General features: G+C 41.0%; 1 protein-coding gene across 6 annotated transcripts in view; it reads left to right on the top strand.

The window, feature by feature from the left end:
• LOC136423784 (nuclear receptor coactivator 2-like) overlaps window positions 1-22,946 on the top strand; it is a 47,545-nt gene extending 24,599 nt beyond the window's left edge. Inside the window, exons 3-22 of one of the 6 annotated variants that reach the window (XM_066412089.1) lie at window positions 3,698-3,873; window positions 4,722-4,819; window positions 5,399-5,576; window positions 6,153-6,347; window positions 6,753-6,986; window positions 7,431-7,578; window positions 8,019-8,114; window positions 8,311-8,489; window positions 9,025-11,447; window positions 12,158-12,280; window positions 12,524-12,641; window positions 13,050-13,171; window positions 13,759-14,398; window positions 14,747-15,231; window positions 15,816-15,882; window positions 16,150-16,346; window positions 16,778-17,072; window positions 17,517-17,648; window positions 19,149-19,199; window positions 19,973-22,946. In XM_066412089.1, coding sequence (XP_066268186.1) covers window positions 3,698-3,873; window positions 4,722-4,819; window positions 5,399-5,576; window positions 6,153-6,347; window positions 6,753-6,986; window positions 7,431-7,578; window positions 8,019-8,114; window positions 8,311-8,489; window positions 9,025-11,447; window positions 12,158-12,280; window positions 12,524-12,641; window positions 13,050-13,171; window positions 13,759-14,398; window positions 14,747-15,231; window positions 15,816-15,882; window positions 16,150-16,346; window positions 16,778-17,072; window positions 17,517-17,648; window positions 19,149-19,168 — 5,926 coding nt within the window. In that variant the 3' untranslated portion in view covers window positions 19,169-19,199; window positions 19,973-22,946. Of the gene's footprint in view, window positions 1-3,697; window positions 3,874-4,721; window positions 4,820-5,398; window positions 5,577-6,152; window positions 6,348-6,752; window positions 6,987-7,430; window positions 7,579-8,018; window positions 8,115-8,310; window positions 8,490-9,024; window positions 11,448-12,157; window positions 12,281-12,523; window positions 12,642-13,049; window positions 13,172-13,758; window positions 14,399-14,746; window positions 15,232-15,815; window positions 15,883-16,149; window positions 16,347-16,777; window positions 17,073-17,516; window positions 17,693-19,148; window positions 19,200-19,972 lie in introns of all 6 variants that reach the window. The other 5 variants (XM_066412087.1, XM_066412086.1, XM_066412083.1 and 2 more) reach the window with 5 other exon arrangements.
• Window positions 22,947-27,987: the final 5,041 nt, after the last annotated feature.

Genomic DNA, 27,987 nt, shown 5'->3' with positions numbered 1-27,987 from the left:
ATCTGTCGGTACAATTCATATTATTTGGCGAAGATATGAGGTCGTGGAACTCTAGTTATTTCATACTTTGGGCGTTTAAAAATAGCACAGAAGTAAGCCACAAAAGGAGTATTTTATTTATTGGGTCCCCCCAAAAATCAGCCCAGAATCCAGCCGTAACCGTTTTCTGTCGACAATTTTCGGTAACTTCTGGCCGTGTGACGTCACAATGCCCAAGCACATTGAGCCATCACCACGTGATTATTTCTTCCGAAGCATTCGGGACTTATCGGTCAGAATCGTGCATGTTCGGAGGATTTGAAATGATGGCTGGCCTCCAAGTGCTCAGATTTTCAATGAGTTCCCATCACACAACGACATCACATTTTTCCTCCATGATGGTCGATATGCAATGGGATAGTGTTATCTGAACTTACTTTGGATAGAAATCAGAAAAAAATGATTTTGAAAATATGTCTTTCAGCGCCCTAATATTGCTTAGGTTGCCTTTAATCAAGTTAATGAGGTGTGACCATCCCTCTGCTGCCCCCCTGTCAGGGGAGCAAACATGTGCCACAGCCTAGCTGGGACAGGCTTTCCTTTCACTATGCTGAGTGATAAATGATGATTGATTTTGAGAAGACTAGTACCACACCAAAAACAGTGGGTGGGACCAGTATACAGTTTCACAAGGGAGGAGCACAGTGGCACTCAGGAGCCGTGATTGTCCCAAATATGTCCCAAATTGATTATTGAGTTGTCCCGGGTCAAATTTTGGTGGCCCCGGGACATAGGGACATAGTTAACTTCGAGCCCTGCAGGTGATATGTAAATATGATATAAAATGAAATATACATCCAATGTTGAAGCTACAAACATTGCTAGTGACTTCTTCACCGCCTTCCTACCTGTATCAAAAATCATTTATGCTTGGTTATGATATGATTTGATATGAAATAATATGATATAAGATATACTGTCAATATTGATGATACCTCTATCCTACATGCAACATACCTCGTATATGCCTGGTTATATGCAAATATGATATCATATATATGTATACATTTAATATTGACGCCACCTTACTAGTGACACCTACGCCGTGTACGCCGTACGGACCTTTGTCCATCTGGTAAAGTCGTTGATTGACGTCATACCAGCAAATTGAGCTGCAGCCATCCATATTCATGGCAACTTGCATGAGCATCATTTACATCAATTTGTGTTTGGTTGCATGTTCGTCATCCCACTCATGTTCTGTATATGGCTAGGTTTGTGCATGGATTGGTGCATGTAGCTCCTAATGGATTTAAGTGTGTGAGGTTTCAGATTGTTTGTGCTAAATTGAAGTCCCTTCTCCAAAATTCAATTTTCAAGCTGAGTTGGTGTTCTTTTCATGTTTCCTTGATACACACTTTTCTAAATTCATTGTACCCTTAAACTGAGGTTCACAGTATCAGTGTCAGTGTCCTTATATGCACTTAAGTGTCCCTAGAAGTACCTTGTCACATAGCCAATAAGATGTAGCTATGACAGTGACACCGAAAAGGCGAAAAACATTTTAGTTTAACTTGATGGATATGTTGTGTGATTGTTCACGTTGTGTGTATTTGATATGTCGTTTAATTCCATGTCAGACAAATTGCGGTTATTATCTTCCCCAAGTACTAGTTTTATTATGACATGCTGTCAGAAAAACAGTTGTGCTCTGAAGCAGTACTCTTAAAGAAAAGTAGCTGAAACTAATTGAATATAGATGTCACCAACAACAATAATTGAATTCTCTCATTTTTAGATGGTACGTGTAGACTGTTCTGTATTTGTATCTATTACGTAGGGCTTCCAAATGTCAACTCGTATGAATTTTTTATGACATGTGATAAGTCTGACGCTGAAACGATTTGGTGACCTGTCAATCAGAGATGAAGGGCCAAGGACTTTCTGTTTTTCTTGCAGTTGAAGCAATTATGTAGTAAAGTCCTACTGGATGTATTGATATTGCTTTGTACATCATTCAACAGGTTGCTTCTATATAAATCAATTAGTAGTCTTTCTTGTTCCTGCTGACAGTGATTGGCGAGCATCATGTCATGCATATCTAATTTCTAAGCAATACAATGTCATACAGATTGTATCTTGTTTATGGTATATGTTTGCTGCATAATTCTTACACACCCCCCCCCAACACTACAATAACCACCTTTAACCTAGTATATATAGGTACGATTTGCCCACTAATTTTTGAGATGTGATGTTTTTTAAGGAGAAAAAAATTATGTATTACTAGGCTTGTATAGTTATACATGTAAATCATTAAGATGCAAGAAGGCAGCAACGCAAACAAGTGTTTTGAGCCCTGACAAGATTAAAGGTGACAAGAACTTGAAGAAGCAAGTAAAGCCTATTCAAAATTCTGATGAATTAAAGGCATTATGAATTAGGACATCATGAATAATACTTTGCATTGCAGAAAAATTACAGTGTATTACCATGCCAAATATCACAATATATTTAGATGACAAGTCACTTAATGTTTTGAAAAGTTTGTGTCATATATTCTTGTACCAGTCGGTTCTGGAGTTTTTTAATTTTCTTGTCAACTTTGTGGTGGAAAATAGTTTCTTCCCATCCTTTTTCACCATAACAGGTGTCGGAAATCAGTTTTGCATCACTGTGTGCATAAGACTTCAGCAATAACTGCAATTAGGGGGAGTATCAGCTGCTGGTCAAAGTTGGGGTGCATATTTGGCATGGTCGGAGTTTCTGTCTCTTTGCCAAAAAAGCTGATCAAAGTCATCTGTTACAGTCATGCTACAAAAGTGAGCCTTTCCTTTTAGACTGTGTGTAATGCCTGGTAAACATCTACAGTGAGGAGCGTTTAAAGAGTTTTAAGTGAAAAGGGACAACCAAAGGCTTCATGAAGGGGAAAATTATAGTCAGACAGTAGCTTACCACATGTGACCAAGTGACACCAGCAGTTAATCTGAATTTTATGCTTGTCACAATTGGGTACCCCCATGGGTAAGGGGGCACATGGTGACAGCCTGAGTGCTACACCCCTGTTTCCTTGGTAAGCCCCTGTTTCCAATAGTAAGCCCCTGTTTCCTTAGAAAACCCCTGTACATGGGTGTGCTCATTTTTCATGACAATTGTGACATATTGTCTACGTTTGCAAAAACTTTCACCAAGTATGCAGATATGCTAATGAGTATGACTTATCATTGTTTGATATGTAATAATATTACAATATAACTAAGGGCATGCATATGCATTATGAGCTTTGTCATGAGTTACCAAAGAGGTTTGTAAAAATATATTTTTGGTAGAATTTGTTTGTACATGGATATTTATGCTGTTGAACAGCATAACTGAAGAAGCTTTGGATGGGTTTTCATGATATTTGGTTTGTGGTAAGGTCACATCTTATAGAAGACATGCTTAGATTTTGCCCCCCCCCCCCCCCCCTGCTGCCTTCCTTGGTACTGCTATAGAACTTCTGTTTTTTGTATCTTCTATTCTGGACAAGCTGGACAATTGTTACATGTAACTTTTGTTCACAGGAAGAAGTGACATATGTTTGAGCCTTCTAGCAGCTTTCTTTTGAACTGCAGGGGTGTTTCACTTTCAGTTGCAGACTTTGAAACAGGATAAGTCAAAAAGGGATGAATGAATTGGTGAGTAACCTCAGTCTAATCCATTATTTTCCCCTGTCCAGTGCTGTGATGAGCAAATGTGTCCAGGAGAAGCGACGACGGGAGCAGGAAAAGATGTACATAGAAGAGCTGGCCGAGCTCATCTCCTCCAACATGGAAAACCTGATGACCATCAAGGCGGACAAGTGTGCCATTCTGCAAGAGGCAGTCAAACAGATCAAGGCTCTGCGGCACCAAGGTATTTAACACCATTGCTTGGCCCTAAATGGTAGCCTTCATTTCACACCAGGGCAGTCTCCAGGACCGGTACCCGTCCCTCAGAAATTTTACCGTCTGTCAAAAAAATTAGAAATCTACATGTATTACATGAAACTAATAAAAGACATAAAGTATTTTTGTAAGCTTACATTGAAAATCAACTACATTGGGCTGCCAAACAATGAGGGGACGGAAAAGAAACTTACAGCTGGAAACAGCACTGTTTCAGATACTGTAATTGTCTGATCACTAATGGTTTCTTATCGCTTTTCAGGTGAGTAAACACGATAGCAATCAGAAAACGAAAATATAAAACTGCCAGGCGCGGTCTTCAACAGAGGCTATAAAAATGCTTGGGGGATTTTGCACGCATTGTCAAGGAATGAATGACTGAATGTCTCAGACAAAAGATGTTAGGCGTGGAAAGTACATTAAAGTTTTTATGGCAAAGTGTTGAGAGTCTTGCTTGCTGCATACAGCAGTGCCATCTAGTGGTGAAGATTCATACTGCAGGATGTTTGTATTGCAAGTATGTTACAAAATGTAGAAAGTCCTATACAGCAGTGACACCTAGGGGTGAAGATGTGTACTGCAGGCTCTTGCTGCAAAGTCACCATATTGTCTACTACGTATCTTACAGAATTAAGCATTTCAATGGTGTTACAGAGGTTGAATTACTAACTAAAGATGGTTCAAGAAGGTATTTTGATATCAGATCGAAAATTGAAATATGTGACAAGATCTCTGTTTTTTAATACATTGTACAGTTTCAGAAAATTTGGCAAATGACTTTGCAAATTAAAAAGTGTTTGGTCATGTTTCTTGTAGAGGAGTCAGCTGCAAGAGAAGCCGTGCAGCAGTCTGATGTGTCATCAAGTGGCCAGTCTCTTCTGCCCAGTAATGTGCTGGGGAATTTACTCTTAGAGGTAAGACTGTGTCCATGATGTTACCTTAACTACCGACAGGAAAGAATTTACTGAAGTTAGAGGCCAAGTTAAGGCCACACTAATGTACAGTGAAAACTGTACAAGAAGACCACTCAGGGGACCAATAAAATCTGGTCTGTATGGACAGGTGGTCACTGTAGACAGGATTCTAAATGCTTGACTGTGTCAATGGAGAAAATCATGTAATGGACCAAAAAACGGTCACATTGGCCAGGTGGTCTTCATGTGAATGTGGTCATTTCTACAGGTTTGACCCTCCAGGTTTCAGACGTTTGAAATTGAACTTTTGGCAAGAAGACAAGCTTAAGGTCAAAACAAATGGCATGGAGAAAAAAATTTATCTGACTGAGAGTGTATTCAATCCCTGCAGCTGTGTGTTCTAACGTACATGTACATGTAAGGCTCTCTTAGCATTAGCTTGTTCTTCCAGTTTAGCATTGTTTTTCCCTATAAACCGAGAAACAAAGAGTAGTTTGTTCCCTTCATAGACTTTTTTAAAACATGCTTTATACTTAATTTGATATGTATATATGATTATGTTCTTATTCCTCTACACAGGCACTGAATGGGTTCCTGTTTGTAGTGAACAGCCAAGGGAAGTTGGAGTTCATCTCCAACAACGTACAGAACTACTTGAGCTACACACACGATGAACTGATGGGATCCAGCGTGTACAACATCATCCACGTGGGTGACCACACCCAATTTGTCAACTGTCTCCTCCCCATGTCCCTCGGTAAGGCTTCTTGTGATGATTGAACTTAGTTGCATCCTATTGTGCAGAGGTTTTGTTTTCAGTGTATCTACTAGTAGATGTTTGTGTTCTTGTCTGTCTGGGGTTGTTTGAGTGCACTGTGTCAGTAGAGTAGCAGGAAGTGAGTGGAAAGATGGTGTCAATAATGCAAAGGTCAGACTTGTAGGAGTGAAAGGAAGTCAAGTTCAGAGGTGGTAGAACTAGCTATAGTTGTTCATTAGACATGACAGACTTTCCAGGTCAATTGGTCAATGGAAGAGGTGACTAATTCACTGGGAGGTATTATTTTTGGTTTGGCTGTATTTGTGTGGGTATGTATTTCTCATATGCTAGTCACGTTTACTGTAGAGTGATGTTAATCAAAACCTTATTTTGCATAATTACAATTACAAAACTGCAATTATTTATTGAATGCCATACGAGAAACTCTAAATATTTCACGGAGGCGAGAGATTGTAGAACTCTTGGTTCGTGTTATAAAAAGTGTCTATATTTTTTGTCCTGAACACTTACACAGGATCAAATTCAAACTCATTGAATTTTGTATTCCTTTTGAAGGTAATGGTGTGGGCTGGGGAGCAGATGCCGCGGGAAAGAAGTGTCGTTCGTTCCAGTGCCGCATGATGGTCAAGCTGGAAGCGGAAGAAGACATGGAGAAGCACCGCACGCAGACGCCGCAGTACAAGACCATGCAGTGCTCTGCCGTCTACCACCCGCACCCCACCAAGGGGAAGACTGAGGATGGCAATGATGGTTAGTCACCTTCAATTAATAGTTGTTTTGCTTAAAGGGACGGAATGTGTGTGTGTGTATTGTGTGGTGGGGGGGGGGGGTGGAAATGGACAAAAATTGTACTGGAAGGTCTTTCGAAAGTGATTCTTCAAGGGAAAAAGTTTTGGCCTTAAGTTAAAAAAAATTATCGCTGACAGTACATGTATTTTATCTGTCAGTGAGTAACTATGACTTTTTTTGTATTGTTTCATTTGTAGATCTCTAGCTTTATATGTCCCATTATTCAGTTCTATGTAGTAGTTCAGTATTGTTAGAGCTAGCAATTTGTAGAACCCTACATGCATGTATAGGCTAGTTTGGCAGTTTTGCTTTTGTATCATGCTTAAGCCAAACAATTGAAATATGACAATTTCAATTTTTTTCTAGTTCCAGAAGCGTGTCTTGTATGCATTGCCAGTAAAGTGGCAGAAGCGAACGACGTCGAGACGGTCATGCCGCTCGAACAGTTCTCCACGCGACAGGACGTCAAGGGTAAAATCCTCGCCGTGGACACCAGCGGACTTAGCACGTCCGTTCCTCACGGGGAAATCGTGCGTCGCTGCCTCACCGAGCTGTACAAGGACTGCGAAGCCTGGGTCATGTCCAAACACCATAGAGAAGGTGGGCACTACTTTTTGTTTCTTTAACTCAACTCAAATGTTTGATCAGAAATTGCTTATTTTTCAAAGATGATAGTGTAATTTTATCTATGTGTAGGCTATCACTGGACAAGGGATCTGTAGCAGAAAAGGTGCATTTTCCTTCTTGCCTCAGACCATAACTGGATAGATATTTCATAGTTTCCAGTTAGACTGTGGCGATTTTCTAGCTTGCTAGAAAAAAATAAGTCTTTGCTTAGGCAATAAAGGTAATGCTATATTCAAAACCTTGATTTGGTGGTGTTTTAAAAGAAAAAAAAGTCAAGTTATACAGCGTTTGTTGTACAGGGCAGTGCCCATCTCCATTTCTAAAGCCCTAGGGCCACACATTTAATGTTAACAGGAGACTGAAACCTTTTGGTAAATCACTGTCATCTGCTTAACATGACATACTCTATCCTTACAGTAATGGCATGTGGCACGGCCACAAGTCAAATCTACAAGTTTCAACTGCCGGGAGGTAACTGGGTTCACGCCCAGACAAAGAGCAAGTTGTTTCGAAATGCCGAGAGCAAGGAGCCCCAATACATCATGTCTATGTATTCTCTCATCAGGTGAAGATCTAATTCATTAATTGATAAGAATACAGAGAATTTCTTATTTGGTCAGCTGCAGAGTTTAATTGACAAAGAATGATTATAAGTTGATAAAAGTACAACTTGAATAAAATGATATCCCTTTGTACACAGTAGAATCTTTAAGGTTGTAATTGAATGAAGCTGCCAGGAGTGTGATAACTATATGATAATTGAATAGCAAGGTTCTTTTATTCACAACTAAGCATTTTACAAGAGCCGACATTTTGACAGCTGTCAGCCATCTTCATCAGGGCAATACTGACTAGTTCACTGTGCACTGAAGCTAGGTGTTACTGCTGACAATGCAGTCCCAAACGTAAAGTGTTGTTTAATTAATAGATACTGTTAAGCAACAATGGTGAGATGATGCGGTTCCAAATGTAAAGTATTAATTACTGTCTCTTGTCACGTGATAGTCAGCATCATCAGGCACGTGACAAGAGAACTCCTAGACGAGATCTGACTTACCAGGTTGAAGAACAGACAGAGTACGTCTCGAAAGCTCCCCAAAAGTAGCTAACTTTTTTGTTGTGTTTAAGGGTTATTACTTTGTCAAGAATGATTGAATTTGTTCGTAGGATCAAGCGAATTGAGTTATGACATGATAAGTTGTTGATGTTTTAGGGTTTAACAAAAATTGAAGTTCGTCTAAGTTTAGAGCAAAAATGGACGAATTAGCAAATAAAACTTTTGAATATTTGTCTACAGAGACAGCAATGTTCCCAACGTGCCTGTACAAGGGACCATGACTGACTGCATCCTTCAATCCATCCTTGGGTCCTCCAGCTACATCCCTGGGCTGTCCTCCACATCCCAACCATCTGTTACCATGGCAACCAATACCACCAGCAGCCAAACCATCACCAACCTGCTCAGTGCCATGTCAGGTATGTATGGGGGAGTTTGCCCTATGTTAACATTATTTGTTCCAAGCTCAAGGAATTCATTTTTTTACCAGTATTTGCTGGCTGTTTTATTACATGTTAAAATTTAGTAGCTTAGGTTGAGTATTTTTGCATTAGTTTTGCTTTGGCCTTATAGAATCTCAGTGATTTATAAGATTTATGAATCCAGGAGTTTTTCCTTGTTTCTCTGCAGTTATGGAATATTGGCTGTATTCTTTGTAACAAGTTTTAAAGCTGCATATTGCAAATAAAACCTTGACCTTTATAATTTTTGGTGGGGAGGCTATGGACTAGAAAAAACACAGAATTTCTAGGAAAGAAATAGATCCAAGAAGTGGTTTCAGATTTCTTTTACCTCTGCCAATAATCATGTAATTGTGCTGGTTAATGATTAAGTCAACCAAGCATTAAGTAGGCTAGAACAAGCTAGAACTAGTGTAAGGCTTTGTAATAAAGATTGAAATTGGATTGTGGACTATGTACATGACTGATTGTATTTCTACATTCGTCTTTTCAGGTAAGGCTATGAGTGAGGTTGTTGAAAGTGACAAGCCGCCCCAGTCCAAACTCATGCTGCAAATGCTGATGAACTCACCAAAGGCTCCCGAGCAGACCAAGCCAGCCGCATCCTCCGCAGATGACGTTATTCCTATGGAGACGGTAGAACGTCCCAAACCCACCTGCACGGCATCCGTCGCTCCTTCATCCCCTCCTGTATTAGAAAAGGAGGAAGAGGAGCCAACCCAAGAGGAGGAGAAGAAGGATGAGGAGGAGTCGCCAAAGAGTGTTGAAGTGCCTACGTCAGGTCCAGAGAAGACAGCAACGACGACCGAGAGCAGCCCCCCGAAATCAACCCCCTCGGGGAGCTCCTTAACCGTGTGGAGTAACCTCTTCAAGGGCCACCTGCCGCTGTCCAGCCAGCAGGAGATGGTGGTGGGGGTGCTCCACCAGCTTCACTCGCGCATGCGGAACGTGGATAAACTCAAGCAGCAGCAGCAGGAATCTCTCGCGGCTATCTCCAGGAAGTCCCACGACATCTCGCGCCACCCCCGACTGCACAGACTGCTCACGCAGGAGCTCAGCAGACCGGGGTCGTGTGCCGACCTGTCGCTGTTTGAAAGCGAGACGGTGTCCAGCTCCTGTGGGGACATCCCAAACGAGGTTTTCACGAGGGAGGATAGCAGGGAGTCGGAGTCGAGCGACAGTCGTAGCGGGGACGCAACTCTACTTCACAAGCTGCTGGAAACCAGACCGTCGATGCAAAGCCAGGAGACAGAGATCCCGATGACATCCCTGGCCAGTGGCATGACTACAACCACCACGGTCACAACGCAGTCTGTGTCGAGTATCGCCAGCCCTGCGGCCACTATGCCCACCTGGAGCACAGCGCGGTCGGGACAGCAAGTTGCTGTCGTCCTTCCCGAACAGCGGCATCCGCAAATGGAAAAAGAACTCGGCAAACCTAGCTCGGAAAAGGCAGGCCCACACAAGCCCATGCTCCTTGGAAAGAAGTTGGTAACCTCCTTATCGGAGGAGCAGAAAATTTCTGCGGACAGCACAAGTTGTGACAGCCTCTCGAAAAATGTGTCGAAAACAGGGAAGGCAATAGCTGAACAGACTGTGAGCAAAAGGGTAGGACTGCAACCAACAGTACCGAACATTAGACAAAATATTGACATGTCGGTAGGTTTGAGGCAGTCCAACTGTCCAAACGTGAGCCCAATAGGTTCTGGTCCATCCGCCAAGCGAATAGAGCCGATAGTTCCGGGCTTAAATCAAGGCAATACGACAACTCCAGGTGGTGATGAGGAATTGACAGATGCTGCATTAGAGACGCCATTGCTGCGACAGCTGCTTAGTACGGACAAGCGTGGTGAGAACGACACCGGACTGACCCTGGAAGAGAGGGAAAGACAACGTAAGGAAGTACTCCTTGAGAGGATGCTCAAAGACGACGACTCTCCAAAAACCGCCAGTGTCCTGCAGGGAGCCACGGTCAGGATGGCGGACAGCACAAGCACAAACGAAGAACTGGAGAAGAAGGAGAAACAGGAGCAAGTCAATAAAATCCTGCAGAACCTCCTAGCTGCTACCGGCAGTGCACCACTCGACACCATGCCAAGCAATGTAGCTGATTGGGACGATGAAGCTCTTCTCGATCTCATAAAACAGGAGGGAGACAGCCTGCTGAACAGCATACAGGGTGGTGCCAGAGGTGGTGGTAGGGACGTGAGATCTACGCAAGACACCATGCAGTTCCACACGGCCGGTGGAAACGTCGGGCACGTGTCCATCATGCCATCTTCGTTTCCCCAAGCGGCTCTCCCAATCACTGCCACCGCAGGGACGAACTTAAACCTTGGCATCCTCGGCGGCAACCCTACCCAAAGACTCAACTCCGATCCATCGAGCCAAGGCTCGAAGGGCCTTGACAATGCGGCAGGTCCGCCGAGTCTGAGTGCGGGAAGCCTACAGAATAGCGAACAAGTGATCGCTGAGTTGGAAAGCCTTCTTGGACTCCAAGGAAACAGTAGCCTTCTTGGGACTCAGCAGAGTCCAGGAGTGAATCGCTTTAACCAGATGGGTGGTTCTGTGATGGGTTGGTCCGACCCGCCACAGGGAGGGGACCTAGTCGCCCAGCTGGAGAGTGTTCTAAAGAGCGACAGTTCCATTCTGTGCGAAATCGACCAACTGCTTGGGATTGCACCATCCGCCGGGAGTGTCCCGATGACTCCGGGAACAGAAGGCGGTGACTTCTCCATGCTGGATGGTGGAATGGATGGTTTGCAGGTGTTCGCTCAGATGGGTCCGGGTGGTGACCTGGGGGTCGGTCCGTCTGTGGCAGGTGCAGGGATGGTGGGGCAGGAGCAGGATCCCAGCCAGATCCCCTTGTCTCCAGTGCGAGGCATGCCACCAAAGCAACTGCCAAACATGGGCATGGTGAGTTTTGTTTTTAGCAGCGTAGTTTCTTAGCCTGGGTGCCATCCTATTTCTACCGGGGCTCCTACATTCGCTACCCTAAAATAATAGCAAATGTAGGAGCCCTGGTAGAAATAGGATGGCACCCAGGCTACAGTTTCTCTGTTTGATTGAACTCATTGTAGCAGTTCCCTCTGCCATGAAATAAGTGTTTTCTTAGCATTTGGTAAATATGATTGGCAACCTCAAAATCAAATAAAAACTGTAATATGGAAAGGATGCTGGAACTGTATGATTCCCATAAACTGATTTTGTTTAAGCCCACACACTCAATTTGACTAAACTTTGAGATTTGCAAAGCTACTTACTAGTAGGGCACTATGCATCTGGCCTGTAAAACATTTTATCAAAAGTAAGAATTCATTGTACATGTACAACATGTACCTGTGCTCATTTGAACCCAACCATTGAAGAAGCCACACCAGTAAAACATGTCTAAGTGTCAGCTTTGATCAAGCGTCTTTCCTGAAGACCTGACATAAGTGTGTACGGTTGACTTGATGTTGCAAATGTACGTTTACCCAGGTTTTCTTAGCATGCATTTATGAGCAGAGAAGTTGAAGACGGTTTTGATGTTGCCTTGGTGGCAGTTTGTGCTCTCCAAGTTCTGCCTAAGTTCTGCATGATGTCGCATGATTTATGAGATTATGCACCTTTGCTTTGCACAACAGCCAAACAGAAACCTGACGCAGGGCCAGCCCAAGGTGCCCAGCAGTACCTCATTCCCTGCTGGTGCCAACCGACCCAGCATGCCACAGCAGCAAGCGATGGCGATGGCCAGGAACCAGGTAATGGTGAGAGACAAGACGATTATATACAGTTTGTATTTTCACAAAAACAGCGCATTAAAAATTTTGTAAACGTCACATCACAGAGTGCAGTAAAATCTTTTGAATTTTCATACCAGCTTGTGGTATTTTTGTTTGTTTGAACCTGTCTTTATTCACTAGTAGCTCAAATCAGCCTGTATTGTAACATTATTCAAACAACAGTATGGCGGTTGTAATGATAGGTGCAATCTTTTTTTTTTTTTTCAGAGCAACAGCCGTCCCATGATGCCTCACACACAGCAGCAACTGTACAATATGCTGCAGAGGCGCCAGTCGCAGCTGCTGCTGCAGCAGAGACAGCTGCAGGCCCGGCTTGCCGCAGCAGGTTCGTTTGTTTGTTTGAACCTTTGTTTCTTCATGACAAGCATTCATTGAGGTCATGAGGGAAAAGTTAATGGTGTAATGAAATATAACAGAGATATACAGATCACATCATTTAAGTCCTAATACATGTAACTCTATCAACATATATCATTTACATATACATGGTACAAACACATAGTAGAGCGAAAGCTGGTTCATGATCCGTGTCTGTTAGTTTTGGTAATTTCTGTTACTTCAAGAGTCTCTTGAAGGAAGTCAGATTTATTCAGATCTCAATTAGTGTTCAATTTTCACAAATTTTACGCTATTCTTCCCGGAGTGCAAAATTAGATACAATTAAATCAAATACAAAGTACAAAAATTGTTAGACAGTAAATTAAACAAAATGAAATGTGATGAATTGATGCAGGAGGAGGGAACTACCGCCTCCCGAACCTCAGCAACGAGCAGCGCCTACAGCTACAGAGGATCCAGCTGCAGAGGAGACAGGCACAGGCACAGGCCCTGGCACAAGTACAGGCTCAGGCACAGGTCTGTAGATAAAAGATGTTATCCCAGTGGTGCAGATTAAGTTCCCTTTGCTGCTTAACTTTGTAACATTGTATATTAAGTAGTGATGTGTAAATTGCCATGCCATGTATTCTTCTGTCCATAAGTGTTGACTCTCAAACATAAGCTGGGCTGCCTAGAGAATCAGTGTAGTGTGCTGTGACATTTGAGAATAAATAGATAAACTCTGTAACCAATAGGGAATTGTGTGCCAAGTGGCTACTTCTAGAGTGCTGATGGTTAAGAACTGTTAACTTTAATTGAAGGGGGGAAGGGAGTATATATGTACATTGTAAAAATAGAAATAGAATTCAGAAAATCAAATTCAGACAGGAAAAAATGCAGTTAGACAAAGAGGGAAAATGAATAAGCAAAAGAGAATCAAAAATGGTTCAGTGCAGCGAATGAGATTGTGGCAATTAGCGCTTTGACCAATGAGAGAGTGGCTGCATGTCTGTCACATGTATGCATTTTTATGCTGAACTTCTCAATCTGCATTATGGTTTTGACAGAGATGGGCGGGGCTATGGGAGCAGTCTATTTATGACGATTCTCTCTTCATTTTCCAGGGAATGGCGTCCAATCCGTCAGCAGCATCCCACATGGCTGGCCTACCCAACAACCCTCTGAACTTCCCCACCGGTGGGGGTGGGGCAAACTTTCCCCAGGGGGGTGGGGCTGGCATGAACATGGCCCAGCCTGGCAATGCCATAAATGTGCAACAGGCAGGAGGTGCTAACCTCCCCCAGGGTGGGGGTATCAACCACCCCCAGGGTGGGGGTATCAACCGCCCCCAGGGTGGGGGTATCAATCGCCCCCAGGGTGGGGGTATCAACCGCCCCCAGGGTGGGGGTATCAGTCGCCCCCAAGGCTCGACTTCTGGCATGAACTTTCCCCAGGGCGTTAATAGCAGCATGAACCATCCCCAGGGTGGTAATGGTGGTATCAATCACCCCCAGGGTGTGAACACAGGCATTACCCACCCCCAGGGTGTGAACAACGGCATCACCCATCCCCAGGGTGTGAACAATGGCATTACCCACCCCCAGGGTGTGAACAACGGCATCACCCACCCCCAGGGTGTGAACAATGGCATCCCCCACCCCCAGGGTGTAAACAATGGCATCCCCCACCCCCAGGGTGGCCAAAGTAACATGAGCACCCAAAGCTCAGTTTTCCCATCACAGCAGGGCAGCAACATCAACCAAGGTGAGAATTGTTTTATACATGGAATCATGGATTCAAAGTTTTTATATTATTTCCAAGTTTCAGTGGCACCATATTTAAAGCTCTGATTATACTTCTTTTCGAGTTAACATACAACCATAATTTTGTGCTTCTTTCTACAATTATTACATATAGTATTCTGTCTTCTATTTTCAACTTAATTCAATATGATTTTAGAGGTATTCAACTTTCAGAATTTGCTTATCAAGAAAGATCCAAAAGTGTTTTAAAATTTATAGATTTACATCGACCCTTACTTTCATGATAGATGAATGTTGTTGTTTCCTCCGTTTTGAGTTTTTAATGATTTTCTGATTCTCTTTTCTGCAGGTTTTCAGGCTAGATCCGCCATGCCAGGGCAACCTTCGCAGCAGCTTCGCGCCCGGATGGTGCGGCCTGCAAACCTGTCAATCAACCAGCCGATGATGGGCGCCAACGTCAGGAACCAGAACGGAGGCATGATGTCGCCCAACGCTATGACATCGCTCGTCAGCATGACCCCTGGCCCAATCGTTTCGCCCAATCAGGTGGCTCCGCCAAACCAAATCTCGCCGTCGGCTCAGCTGATGACGTCTAAAGCCATGTCGATGCAATCAACCAATCAGATGCCGGGAAACCAAATGGGACCTCCGCTGATGTCACCCAACCAGATGATAGCCCCAAGGTCAAGGACACCATCCAGCCCAGGGATGACATCACCCAACTTGATGACATCACCAAACCAAATGGTGCCACCCAATCAGATGGCAGGAAATCCTGTGACATCACAGGGGGGGCTGGTCTCTCCTCTGACACCTCGGATGCCTTATCGACAGGTGCTTTAACTGGTTTCTCTACATACAGAGTAGTGATTTAGATCATCCATAAAAAAAAAAGTTAAAGTGGTCCCATACATTGAAGATGCGTAGGGGGGCGCCCATCTCCCAATCGAAGCCCTTGGGCCACACAAGTGCAAGTCACTACAGCAGGGGGCTGGTCTGCTGGTAGTGATGTGTGTGTTTAACTTCCATACTCTTTCCCAAATGCTGAGTGCTGAGCAGAGAAAGAAGTATGTACCATTTTTAAAGTCTTTGGTATGACCCGGACGGGGATCGAACTCAAGACCTACTGTATGCAAGGCGAACACTCTACCAATTAGGCCACTGCACCGGCATTTTATAAAATTATGAAGGGTTGTTCCAGTAATAGCTGGGCGTTAGAGGTAGCCTTCTGATTAATAACAGTGCTATCCCTGTCTCCCAGGCTCTTGTGTTCTCCTATACAAGTACAAGTCATTTTCATAAAGCTGCCTTCTGATAAAGAACATTTGAAGGTGATCACAATAAAAATTTGAAAAAAAGGATGTCCATTATAGAGATTTCACAAGATTAAAGCCTGCAATTTGTTTACTTTTTTAAAGCAGATGGGCCCCACTGGAAGTTCTATGATGCAACAGCGTCCTTCCAACATGCACAGCATCCAGCAAGGTGAGAGTAATCTGTCATGTCAGAAAGTGGGAACATGTATATCAAATTTACTGACTTCACAATTGCATTTGATAACACTCAGTACTTTAATTGCATTTTTTGCACTGTTGTAAATGAACTACAAAGCAGTTATTACCATTATTTCCATACTGGAGAAGAGTAGTACTAAGTAGTACTAAGATTCTGAAAATAGGAGCTCCATTCATTAGATGGCATTAATTTAGAAGTAGGTAGTAAAATGTATTTTATCTTGACATTGTACCACAGGTGGGTTCTCAGGCCCGCATCAGTCCCAGATGGCTAGCCCTGCGTCCCAGAACTCCTTGCCCAGGATGCAGCAGCGTTCTCCGATGGGCCAGCCCCGACTGGGCCAGACGGCGTTACCTGGCATGGCCCAGCTGTCCCCGAGGCGGGCCCAGGGCGTGGCTTTCTCTGTACAAGACAGGAACCAGGACTTCCCAATGGTGAGGACAAACCAGAATAAATCATTTGGCAGGGAAAATGATAAATGATGTAATCAAGGACAATATGTTTCAGGATGAACACCTGAAACAGTGTTATTTGTGCACCTTTTCCTCTTTTTCCCCTCAAATTCCTAGTGAAAAGAATTATTTTAAAATGATTTCTCAAGTACATGACTTGTATATTGAACTTGCTTCTACCAACAAACATGGAGGTTGAGCAAGATTTCTAGCCTGGGTGCTATCCGATATAAGGTTCAAGATGTATTTCTTGAAATGTTGCAGTTGAATACTGTATACATTCAATTTACAAGCTTTTAAGGTTAAATTTACTATCAAGGCTTCTAATTCTATACTGAGTCTCGCTTCCCTAGGAGGGCACTCAGGCTACAAGATTCCAGCAAGTGACTGAAAGTCGTTTTCTTCTATTCCAGAACACTCAGATGAATCAGGGGAATGCAGGCCATGGTGGAATGCCACAGTCACCTTTCAGCCAGATCTTGTCCCCAACATCCCCTGGTCCTGGACAGCTCTTGTCCCCGACGTCCTCTGGTCAGCTCTTGTCCCCGGTATCCTCTGGTCAGCTCTTGTCCCCGGTATCCTCTGGTCAGCTCTTGTCCCCAGTATCCTCTGGTCAGCTCTTGTCCCCAGTGTCCTCTGTAGCCTCCAGACCCAACTTTATGCCATCAGCTGTTACATCGAGCAGCAGTCAAATGCAGTCATATGCTGGTAAGTGGTGACTTACAAATACTTAATATTTATCAGTTGTTGTGACCATGTAAAAACAACCTCTGTCAGTACGTGGCTGATGTTACGGTTGCATAAAGTGAAAAGCGCACACCTTTTGCTGTATAGGGCCGTGCCTGTCTTTTTTTTATAGCCCAGGACACAGAGCCACTATATTAGGGAACTAGTCTTCTTAGTGATTATAAAACAAATAAACATATCTTATCTGTTCATTTATCTCTACTATAACTGACAATCAAGGAGAAGTTGAATTCATCTAAATTGATAGTTACTTTTATTTTGTATCTGTTAACTGTATCTGTTCAACAGGTTTTATTTTGTTGTGACCTGTACTAAACCCGGTGTGGCAATAATGTGCAATTATAAAGGTCTTCATTCATTCAATAAATGAAGAATATAAACTCATCTTTTCGCATTACCTTACAGGTGCCAGAGTGGGAATGTCTCTTCCGACTAGTGCGGGACTGATAAGTCCCCACGGGGGGCCTCCGAAGAGCCAGTTTGGGGCGGATGCCCTCAGGGATCCGAGCGGTCGGTTTGGCCCGACCTCTGATTCAGGTAGCTCTCTTGGTGAATCAGGATGCTCACAAAGTGACTTGAAGGTATGCATGTGGTGATCTGGACCATGATTCTCTAATCTCTCCCTCTCCGGATGCACCCCTTTGATGATGATACCATAAATTGACATATTGATAAATTCAAACGCTAAATCTGTACACAAAGCTAAGGCCACACCAATTTAATTTCTTGGTTAACAGATTTTGATTTTTAATTTTAGCAAAAACAAATCATTGATACAGAAGGCTGGGGTGAAAACTTGCACCTGACCCTGTTCACTCCCTGAAACTGTGTGCACCAAAGTAAAAACATTCCTCTGAGATTCTGTTTTCATGTTGTTTTTCCAATCTAGCATTTAAACCAAAATGTTTTTTTATTCCGTCAACCAAGAAAATAAATTGGTGTGGCCTAAGTTCTTACCAACAAGGTTTTGACCAGTTCTCTGGTCCGTCTCAAGTTGATTTGACCTGAAGCCCATGTCACTTGACCTGATGAGCCGATGTGCGATGTCAGCAACGGTCAAAAGTCCCTGCAGTTGGTATCGGCCCCCATCTCTGTTGAGGGATGCTCGATGGGCCCATAAATTGATTTCAGTTTGCAGGGAATTAATTTTGTGGTAAGAGGCTTTGGTGTTGTTTTTAAAGAGAGGCTAAACTTAAAATTAGAAAGCCTACTACCGGTATACTAAATTGATAGACATACCCCAAAGTCCAGTTCTAACTTGTTTTTCATTAAGTCCTTCAAAGTTCTCCTGCCATTTGCAACTTTTGCCGTGCTATTGAAGAAAGCGATTTGCATGTAAATGATGTTCCTATCATCAAAGGGGTGAATTCTGGCCAACAGTCAGTCGTAGCTGTGATTTGCATGCGCGTCTTTGTCCCAGGCACCACTGCCGCTGTCACGTCATGATGTCACGAGCGCTTGGCCGCAGTAGTGGTGTCTGGAGGTGTCCTAAAACAGTATCATTTAACTTTCTGTCTGTTGCATTTGACTGTTGGGTTGCTGCCCCCCCCGCATGATTTTCTGTGAATCATACTCTAATGATGGTGTACCTGTGGATATGAGTGAGGTATTTGCTTTCTATGTTTTATTCCGTTTCTGTTGTGTTGTACCACTTCACTGTGTTAAATAATTATAAATGTAACATCACAGAGAGAGAAAAGATGAGGGGTCATGGAATCACTATTTACTTTAATATTATAGCACAAGAGAGCTATATATATTTAGTAACTTGGATTGCATTCCCTCATCAAAATATCACTCTCTGATGTCATGGATAACTTCTCCATGTTGTTACTGTGTCATGTTGGGAAATATTTTGGACATATTTGATCATGAAGGTGACATACAAATGTACATGAAAGAATTGTTCCCATCAAACCAAAACGTTTTAACGTTTGCCTTATGGAAGTCCCTTGGGTCTGATGTGTTTCTGTCTCAAGTCAGAAGTGACATTGGCCTGTAGTGCTTAATATGAATTCTGGATTCATATGTGTACAGGAGGCAACAAGAAGCAGTAGTAGTGGAAACGGAGGCAAAGATGGGATGAAGGTATGGCATTCTTGATTACTTCACAGAAGACATTGTTCTTCCCTGTCAAAGAAGAAAAAGCGTACGATGTTTATGTTAATGTATATGTATGCATTGGAATGATGAAGACTGTGACAAATTAATGTAAATGTGCAATGTGACATTAGAGATGAAATACATTGTGGCTTTAACTGTGAGTCTGCTATAAAAAGGTTTTGTATATAAGGCAACATCAAAACAGCACAACAGTAGCTGGAGTATTGCATGCAGGTCAAATGTAAACTTAAGCCACAACAAAAATACAGGGGACTTCCATAGCCTCGTCTATAACTGTTATAGTATAGATCAAATCTATTTATGACAGCGTGTGACGTCCCCTGTTTCTGTTATGTGATGGTTGATGAGTCCGGATACAGTACATGTTAGTGAAGATTGCTATCTGGAAGAAGACCGGAGTCTCTGTTAACAGATACATTCAATTTGTATCTCGGATTTTGTCAGTAGAGATCCAAACCAAAGTCTGTCAAATTTAGTTTTAAGACATTCCCTTAAAAGACTGTGAGAACTTTTCAGCTTCGTTTTCTGTCTCTTTAGATCAATGCATTTGACTTGAAATTCAGGATTTGTGGGAGTGGGAGACCACCCTAACACATTCGTAGCATCCTGCATTCTCTGTCGACATATTTTGCCAGATCACAATTTTCTGCCTTTAAGTTAACATGTTGTCATGTTCAAATTAAGAGCAAAGGGTGTGTTTAAGTACATATTTCACATGTACAATCTTTTTTTCACAGCAACAAACCAGCTCATCAGATAGTGAGAAAGAGAATAGCTTACTGCTCAAGCTACTAATGGACTAGCTGTCTGACATATGGAACAGCAGCTGTCCTCTTCATGTGCATCTTATCAACACTATACCCTACGTAATGCGGAGAGTGCAAGTTTGCCCCAGTTGCAGATTAGCAATGACTTAGTTGAATAACGTTTACATAATGGTTGAATGTTGTAAAGTTGTAAAGAAGTGAAGTTGTAAGTTGAAGATACATGTTCTAGCTCTTTGTGTAATTTCAGATTTAGTTTCTAATTTCTAGTGTCGTATATCAAAATGTAAAGATGCTGCATAAAGATACAAGAACTATCTACTAGGGTCTAACCCTATTGTATTATACAGGCTTGAGAAATACTGGTACTGAGCCTTGCACTTGAATGGGAATACAAAGAGGCCTAGAAAAATGAATGTTGTGTTTCTGATTACGGCCATGAAAAAAATGGGGTCAGTACATTTCCTTCTTTTGTTGCTTAGATTTCGTTTCAAGTGATCCAACAAATACAGTTTGAAACTGAAATGCATCAGGACGCCATCGCATTCGACATCGATTATATGATATATACTATTATGCAAGGTGTCAACATAAAGAGGACCTAGGTTTGGTGTATGTATGACTTTTTCTATTGCAACGGAAATAGCGAGAACATGTTGGAAAAAAATTCTACAAAATTTTCATCCTGTCAGATCGAAAAGTTTGTTTCACTTGCCTGTGGTCATTAAAAAAAGGCTACGTAGAGTCGGCAGGTATTTGCTGCAGTCTTTCGGGTAACCGGAAATACAACACTTCTCTCCTAGACTTTATAATAAGTGCTTTTTGCTAAATCATTCAGATTAGTAACAGCCTTAATGTTCAGCTCTTCTTGCTGAGCATGCATTCATGTAGAAGATGCACATGTAACATGCTCAAGTAGGACTGACCCACAGGAAGTGATTATAAGTTTGACTTACAGGAAGTACAATGAACAAGACTGACCTATGGGAAGTAAAAAGGTTGACCTCCCGAAGTGAAAATGATTTCATTGGAATGAAATCATCAACTCTTCGATCGATAGGAAACTGACGGAAATATTGGCAAAAATGCTTTGGAAAATGCCTTGTACAAGAACACATTCACTATGTCATAACATAATGATACATTGTTGTAATGTCAACTTGACAAGTTAAGTATGAGCACAGTATACAGATATGATACAAGAGGCTTTTAAAGATGAAATTCAAATACTATGACATCTTATAAAAATGTAGATTTCCATTAGTAGCAGGGTCCATGTTTGTTTTCAAATTGGATAATTATAATCTTCAAGATTTTAAAATCTTTAAAGTTTAGTGTACTCAAGATTGGATGTTAAGTCAACTGTCGTCTGATGCTGTTCAGAGTTGACAAAGGTCTTTCCTTTGTTTTTGTTACATTTTTCACCTTTCAATTTCAACAAAACAGGGAAGCAAGATAAGGTGGAAGATGAATACCTTAAACTAGTGAGAGCACTTTGGAACGTCAAACTCTGATGAAACTTTGAACCTTTTAATGCAGACTACTGGCCGTCATAACCTCGAATAACCAACTCTAGTAGGCTGTGGTCAACCTCTCATGATACTTCCTAAATGAAATGGTACCACATGTAGCCAATGGTATCTCTATTTTCATGATAATGTAAAGATCAGTCTAGTGTAAAACTCAAGGTCAAAACCATAGGAGAAATCCCCCTTGGGCTATTCCATTTTAAAAGGTCAGGGGGGTTGACTGGTTCAACTATTTCCTTGTATGTTCAGTTGCACATGATCTATAATTCGTTTCTCCCTTGAACCGACTGAATGGATTAGTCCCCAGTGTATGTGCCTGTCACCGATAGTGATATTAATGTATGAAACGCCAAATGTGCATGTCATGTAAATTATATGACTTTATACATTGTGTGGGTTGTTGCCGACGCTTATTAACAGAACCTGGGCTACATGGTGATACATGGACCTTTTTTCTTTTAAACTGGATATAAACCAGTTAGTGCTTTCTATGTTGTTCTATTGTGTAGTCTTTAATTACCCAAGAATGGTGTAAAAAAAAAAAAAGAATACATACAGGCTCCACTCCTATGAAGTCGCTAAAATGGTGATAGTAATCATAAGGGGATCATTTCTGATCTGTTGACAGTATGTCTAACTTTTATAAACAAAAACAACAACAATACTACAGTCTCCATGAATAGTTTCATCAGGTCGTCTAGGTATTAGCGCATTAGCTGTTTAAAAACAAAAAAAGAACTTTTTTATTCACTACCACAGACTATTACAGCATGACAAATTTTCTACCTCCTTGCTTCTTTCTACAAACGCACACTACATGTAGCCTTCCCAGTGAAGTGCTAAGCACATGTTTTTTCTCATTAGCAAGGTTTCATCATGTCTGGACTATTTGTCATGCAATTGTTGTAATTATATCTTCAACGTTTGTCGTTCTCTCTCACTTGCATGTTTTCTTTCATTTGACATTTATTTCTTAAGTCAGAGAAAAGGAAAAGCTGTTTTTGCAACTTGTTGTGTTGTTAAGGCTTTTTGTATTAACATGTTCTTTATGGTGTTTGTTAGGAAAACGTTTTCCTAAAAGATATGAAGAATGATTTGTTGCTAATGGGGAGATGTAATGTTTTGTTTTGTCCAAGTTGTTGTACATGTGAAAAAAACATATCCTTTACACTAGTTATTTCTGTACTAGAAATTCGAAATGGATGTTGTATGGTGATGATTTGTATAATATGTAAAACGCTTTGTAAATTTTCTTGTTACCTAATATTCATAATGACAAGTCCATCTTTGACAATTGTGTGTAACTCATTTTGCTTCTCGCAGATACATGGTACAGTTTCTTGTTTGTATATATCTGTATGTATATCTCAGTAATTGTTTGGAAAGTGTGTGTGCACAAGATTTTGCGAGAAGGAATTTAGAAAAAGACGGCCTTTAGCTTGTTTACTCTTAGAATTGGTTTTACAATTCAAAATGTCATTGTTTCCTGTTTGTACATGTAGAATTGCTAGTTATGTTGAATCTATCACATGTATTGTACAATGCACTTTAAAACTAGGCTCTTCTCATATCTATTTCAATACCTGCAACGGAAATGATACTGCTACATGTACATATCATTATGTGAGAAACTTTCATAATTTTATGCCTGATACTATCAATTGCTTCCCCATATGCATTTTCAGTGGAGGAGGGTCCATAGCTATACAGTATGGCCTTAATTAGAAAAGTTATGGTTGACAAATGACACGATTTTAGCACCTTTGCGATGAAGTCTGGTCTTGCATATCAGACTTTTGATTTACTACAAGTTTCAGACACTGCCATGTCTATCTAGCAATGTTTGCAAAATCTGACAAGATGTTCAAAGTTTTAGTACATTTTGTTCTTGTGTGAATCACGACTTTGCATGCAGTTGATGCTTACTAAAAGAATATGGTGGTCCTGATGATTATGTATGAATTGTGTGTCGGTGTTAAAATGAAGCCTTACATACATATTTTGTACATACATGTAATGTAGGACTGTTGTGCAAGGGCTATTCAAATGAAGCTGGATGATACTGTAGAAAAAGTTCACCATCCTTCTTTTGTTATGACAACCCAGTCTTCAGTGTATATGTCAGGGTAGAGATCTGAATCTGGCAGAATCGGCGATTCTACCAGTAGAGATCGCGATCAGAGTCTCTGTCAACAGATATTGTGATCAGGATCTCTTCCAGCACAGTTGTCTTAATTCTGCCAGTAGCAATCCGATCGCTGTCCAATGTCTACTGCTGAATTGGGGGGGGGGGGGGGGGGGGGTCACTCCATAAAAAAACTTGGAGACAGAGACTCTGATTGCTATCTCTACTGGTAGAGTTCTGCCAGATAGCAACCCTAACATACAGACTGTATACATGTGAATGCCTCTTACCTTCGCTACAATGCTTACCTCTACATATACATTTTGTACAATGTATTCTGACGATTTGAAAATAACAAGACCATTGCTCCCAAAAGATGACACAACACACAAGAGTAAACGAAGAGACAAATAACTTGTCGCAAGACTTTCTGGCCAATATGTAATGGTAGAAATATTCCTTTGTCGATTCTTCTTATCGCTTTGTATGGTCATGTATATGAGTTCTGTTTCTGTAGAACAGTTTAATTCACTTGTGTACAGATGTGGTTCAAGTATATATGCTGCCTTTGGGGACACAGGAAACCAAATTGTTTAACACTATATCAGCAGCAAAACCGTTTGATTCTTTGGATTGAGGGCAATCATTGCTTTGTGTTGATTGCTAGGTATTATTTTTGATTAAAAGTGCAAAATTCGGACATGATATTATTCTGAAATAAACATTGTAAAAGAAAGTATTACATAATATTCATGATTCCAGCTGCATCCTTGAATCACACGGGTTTAAGAAAACGAAGTGTAATTAAAGATTGTGTAACATTTTTCGTTGTATAACAACTAACTGTACAGTGATATTCTTCTCAATGCTATTCAAAAACCTATGTTAAATGTATGCTTTGTATTATTCCTTTCTCCAAAATATAAACCAATGTAGGTTCACTTGGATCATTTAAACATGTATAAATTGTAAAAGATGGGAGACGAAATGACTACAGAACGGATTGTCAAAATGACTATTAAATGTTTGTGGGCAACAACATGTCGTATTTTGTCATGTGATTTTCTTTGTGTTTTATGAGGTGGTTTTAGCACATGACCAGGCGTTATGACACCATATACACCGAGGAAGAGGCGGGTCATTAAAGTTATTATCATATAGCTTATCCAAACTGACCCATATAAGAGTAGACAATTCCTGTATGATGCATAGATCCCTTTGATACAATTAAGAATGCATTTCAGAATTTACATTTGTCCTTTTGATATTACAGTGTACATTTAGTTACGGTTGGTGATGCCATGTTTATTTAGGCGGGTTAAACCTATTTTAATTACATACATGTAGCTGTACAGTAAACAACAGATAGAAGTATTCCTATCCCTCATGGGGTCAATGGAAGAGACTACTAATTTCCGGGAAGGTTTTGTTTTTATGTTAAGCATGTCAATTCTTGAACGAGGGATATTTTCTCAATTATATTATGGACTGGGGTACTTATGCTTGATTCCATTTGTTTAAGTGGATGTGGTTTTGGACTGGTCCATATTGTGTGGAGGTGCCACTGGAATAGTCCATTCCTGCATGGAGGGACTAATTATTTTTAAACTCAATTTTGCACTGGGGTGATCCATTTTTTGAGTGGAAGTATTTTAGAAAGGTCCCTTACATATGGGGTTGCCTGTGGAAGAGTCTGTTTTTTGCATAGGGGGTCAAATTGAGAAATTTCTTACCGGGATGACTTTGCAATAGATCAGCCTTATTTGCATGATCAATGAACTACAATTAAAAAGGGCATAAACGAGAATCTAATATTTCATGGAGGCGTAAGATCTTCGAACTCTTGTTAAGGATCAGCTAAGAGGGGATTAGTGGAATTTGATAAGGTTTAGCGTACCGCATATCTGTGCTCGTCTCGCTCTGACATTGCACTTAAGGCACCAGTTCCCTGTCAAGTACACTTAGGGGATTAGCCAGAAACCCACTGGAAGTTGTCTGAAGTGCTCGTTGATACAGTTCCTAAGGAAAACGGATATATCGTGTGTTCTTATACCACCGGTGCCCCTTTTGCTTGATCATAGAAATGTATGAAATAGGATCATTATGATAACCACAGTACAGCGGATGCCCCAGTTATTGTGGACAAGGCCCAATATTTCCAAGTGGGGTGAATAACCTACGTGCTCTACTAAAAAGTACAACCACATACTGTCTCATTGGCATATATCAAATTTTCTTGCGATAAACGCTCACGTTGCGGAAAGAAAAACGAACCATGCAGTTTACGTTTGTTTTGCAGAAATGGAATGCGAAGGGAAGACGGGAATAGAAATTGAGAAAGATCTGTCCGTTTAAAATTAATTCGGTGCATTCGTTAAAATGATCTAGATCTTATGAGTGGCAAACTAATCCTACTTTGATGTGCTCGAATCATACTTAAACGTGTGACAGTGCTAGTGATATATGTATATATATATATACTCTATTCTTTATATATCTTACAGTTCGATTTATACATTGTTCTAGTGCTTGCCAAACTGTAGATGCAGGAAAATATATTTTGACAAGCAAATATGTAATTCCTGAGAAGGTGTGGTATTATTAGTTTTTAACTATATGCCAAAGTCTATCTTCTTCCAACAGTACTGAACGCATTTCCATCACCTAAAATGGCGATGAAAAACTTGAAGAGTCGGTAGGGCATTGCTACTGTAGATACCAAGTCCATTCTCGCGCATGGCGGTCAAAGTTGTCAACAAAGTAGTTGACGTGTCAAAGGGTGATGATCGATTAGACACTCTAGCTTCTGAGTCATGTAATATTTACTGACCCAAACGGCAACGTTTACTGTACTGGGCCTTAAGCTTACTTCTTTGCCGATCATTGATAGGGTCTAAAAAGGTGTTTGAGAATTGGCAAAGTGGCGCAAACCGGCGCCAATTTGTCGCCTGAAATCGCAAACGTTTTTTTTTTTTAGAATAAAAAAAATAATAGTATTGGCAAAATAGCGCAATGCCTCAATCAATGCAAATCTCGTTTTGATGAATCTTAATCATTATGCATTGATTTTTACTAGGTGGCAACACTATGATTTCCAGGTACATCTTGTATCTGACTTGGAGCTGAATTATTAAACTGAGGATATGACTTTCCTGGCGCAGTCATTTTGTTTGTAGAGGTGACGTATTTTATCAAGGGTAAGTTGGCAACAAAAAAAAACGCTGAACATTAAGATTAAGTTAAGATACGAACCTTAAGAGAAGAGCCAGCTGTCGTTGGAAGAAGTAGCAATAAAGATTTTGAATGGCCAAAGATAAAGAAGGCTGTTCCGGTAAACAAGAAGTTGTTTTTCGTTGGAAACTTACGCTCGGATTGTCCAAAAAACACAGAGACGGTAGCTGGGTTGTTTGTAGAGGATCAAGATTACAGGATTATGGTTATAAGCTGGGATTAAGGTTCAATAATAGGATTAAGGGTTTAGGATTTCCCGTTTTGTATTGATCTCTTTTACCAAATTTCGCACAAGTCAATGTTTTGAACAATAACGAAAGCAACTCTACAAAATACATTTACTTCGTGTTGGTGGGCTTTCAGAACTCAAAACCCGTCCAGTATTTCTGACGAATAACGTTTTTTCTATCTGCCTGTATATCATATAGATCAAGCTTTGTGAATCACGCGATTTTGGTCTTGGTTTGTTTTAGTTTTACTTATTTTTTGCCTTCGTTCCATCTATTAGAAAAGCTAAGCAAGACCATTTAAGTATCCATTGTAGCATATGCAGAACAATACATCAAAACGGATTTTAAGTATATACGTTTTATCAAAGTTGGTCTTTCCTACGCCATAGCATTGTATTTCCTATCCGTGGTATCTAAAGGAGATGTTCTTTTCTAAATTAATCATAATTCAAAAGTAAGTTGATTAGATTCAAAACATGCAGATTTCTAGAGTTGAGCTTATAGTCTTACTTTCAGTCGCTGGCAGACAGTTTGATATTTGTCAAAGGATATCTATAGAGGCGAAACATTACGTTACTATGTGTTGCTTGGTCTTTAAAAAGGAGAATAGGAAGAAAAAAAGAAGTCCCGTGTAGAGACGTGCCAAGAAAAAAAAAAGACGAATCACTTGAAATACTTTTATCTCATTGAAGTTTTGACATGGCAACACTCGTGGAAGCCATAACAGCATTGCTGATTTCGGGCATAACAATACTACTAAAGTCACATACATATTAGATGATACCACATAGTAGACAAGAAATGACATAAATAATGATATTTGAATGAAACTTCACCTGTGTTGGCAAGACATATACTAGTAGTTTAAGCTTA

Source organism: Branchiostoma lanceolatum, chromosome 18 (genome assembly GCF_035083965.1).
Source record: "Branchiostoma lanceolatum isolate klBraLanc5 chromosome 18, klBraLanc5.hap2, whole genome shotgun sequence".
NCBI classification, from domain to species: Eukaryota; Metazoa; Chordata; class Leptocardii; order Amphioxiformes; family Branchiostomatidae; genus Branchiostoma; species Branchiostoma lanceolatum.
This window is presented reverse-complemented; position numbering and strand designations above follow the sequence as displayed.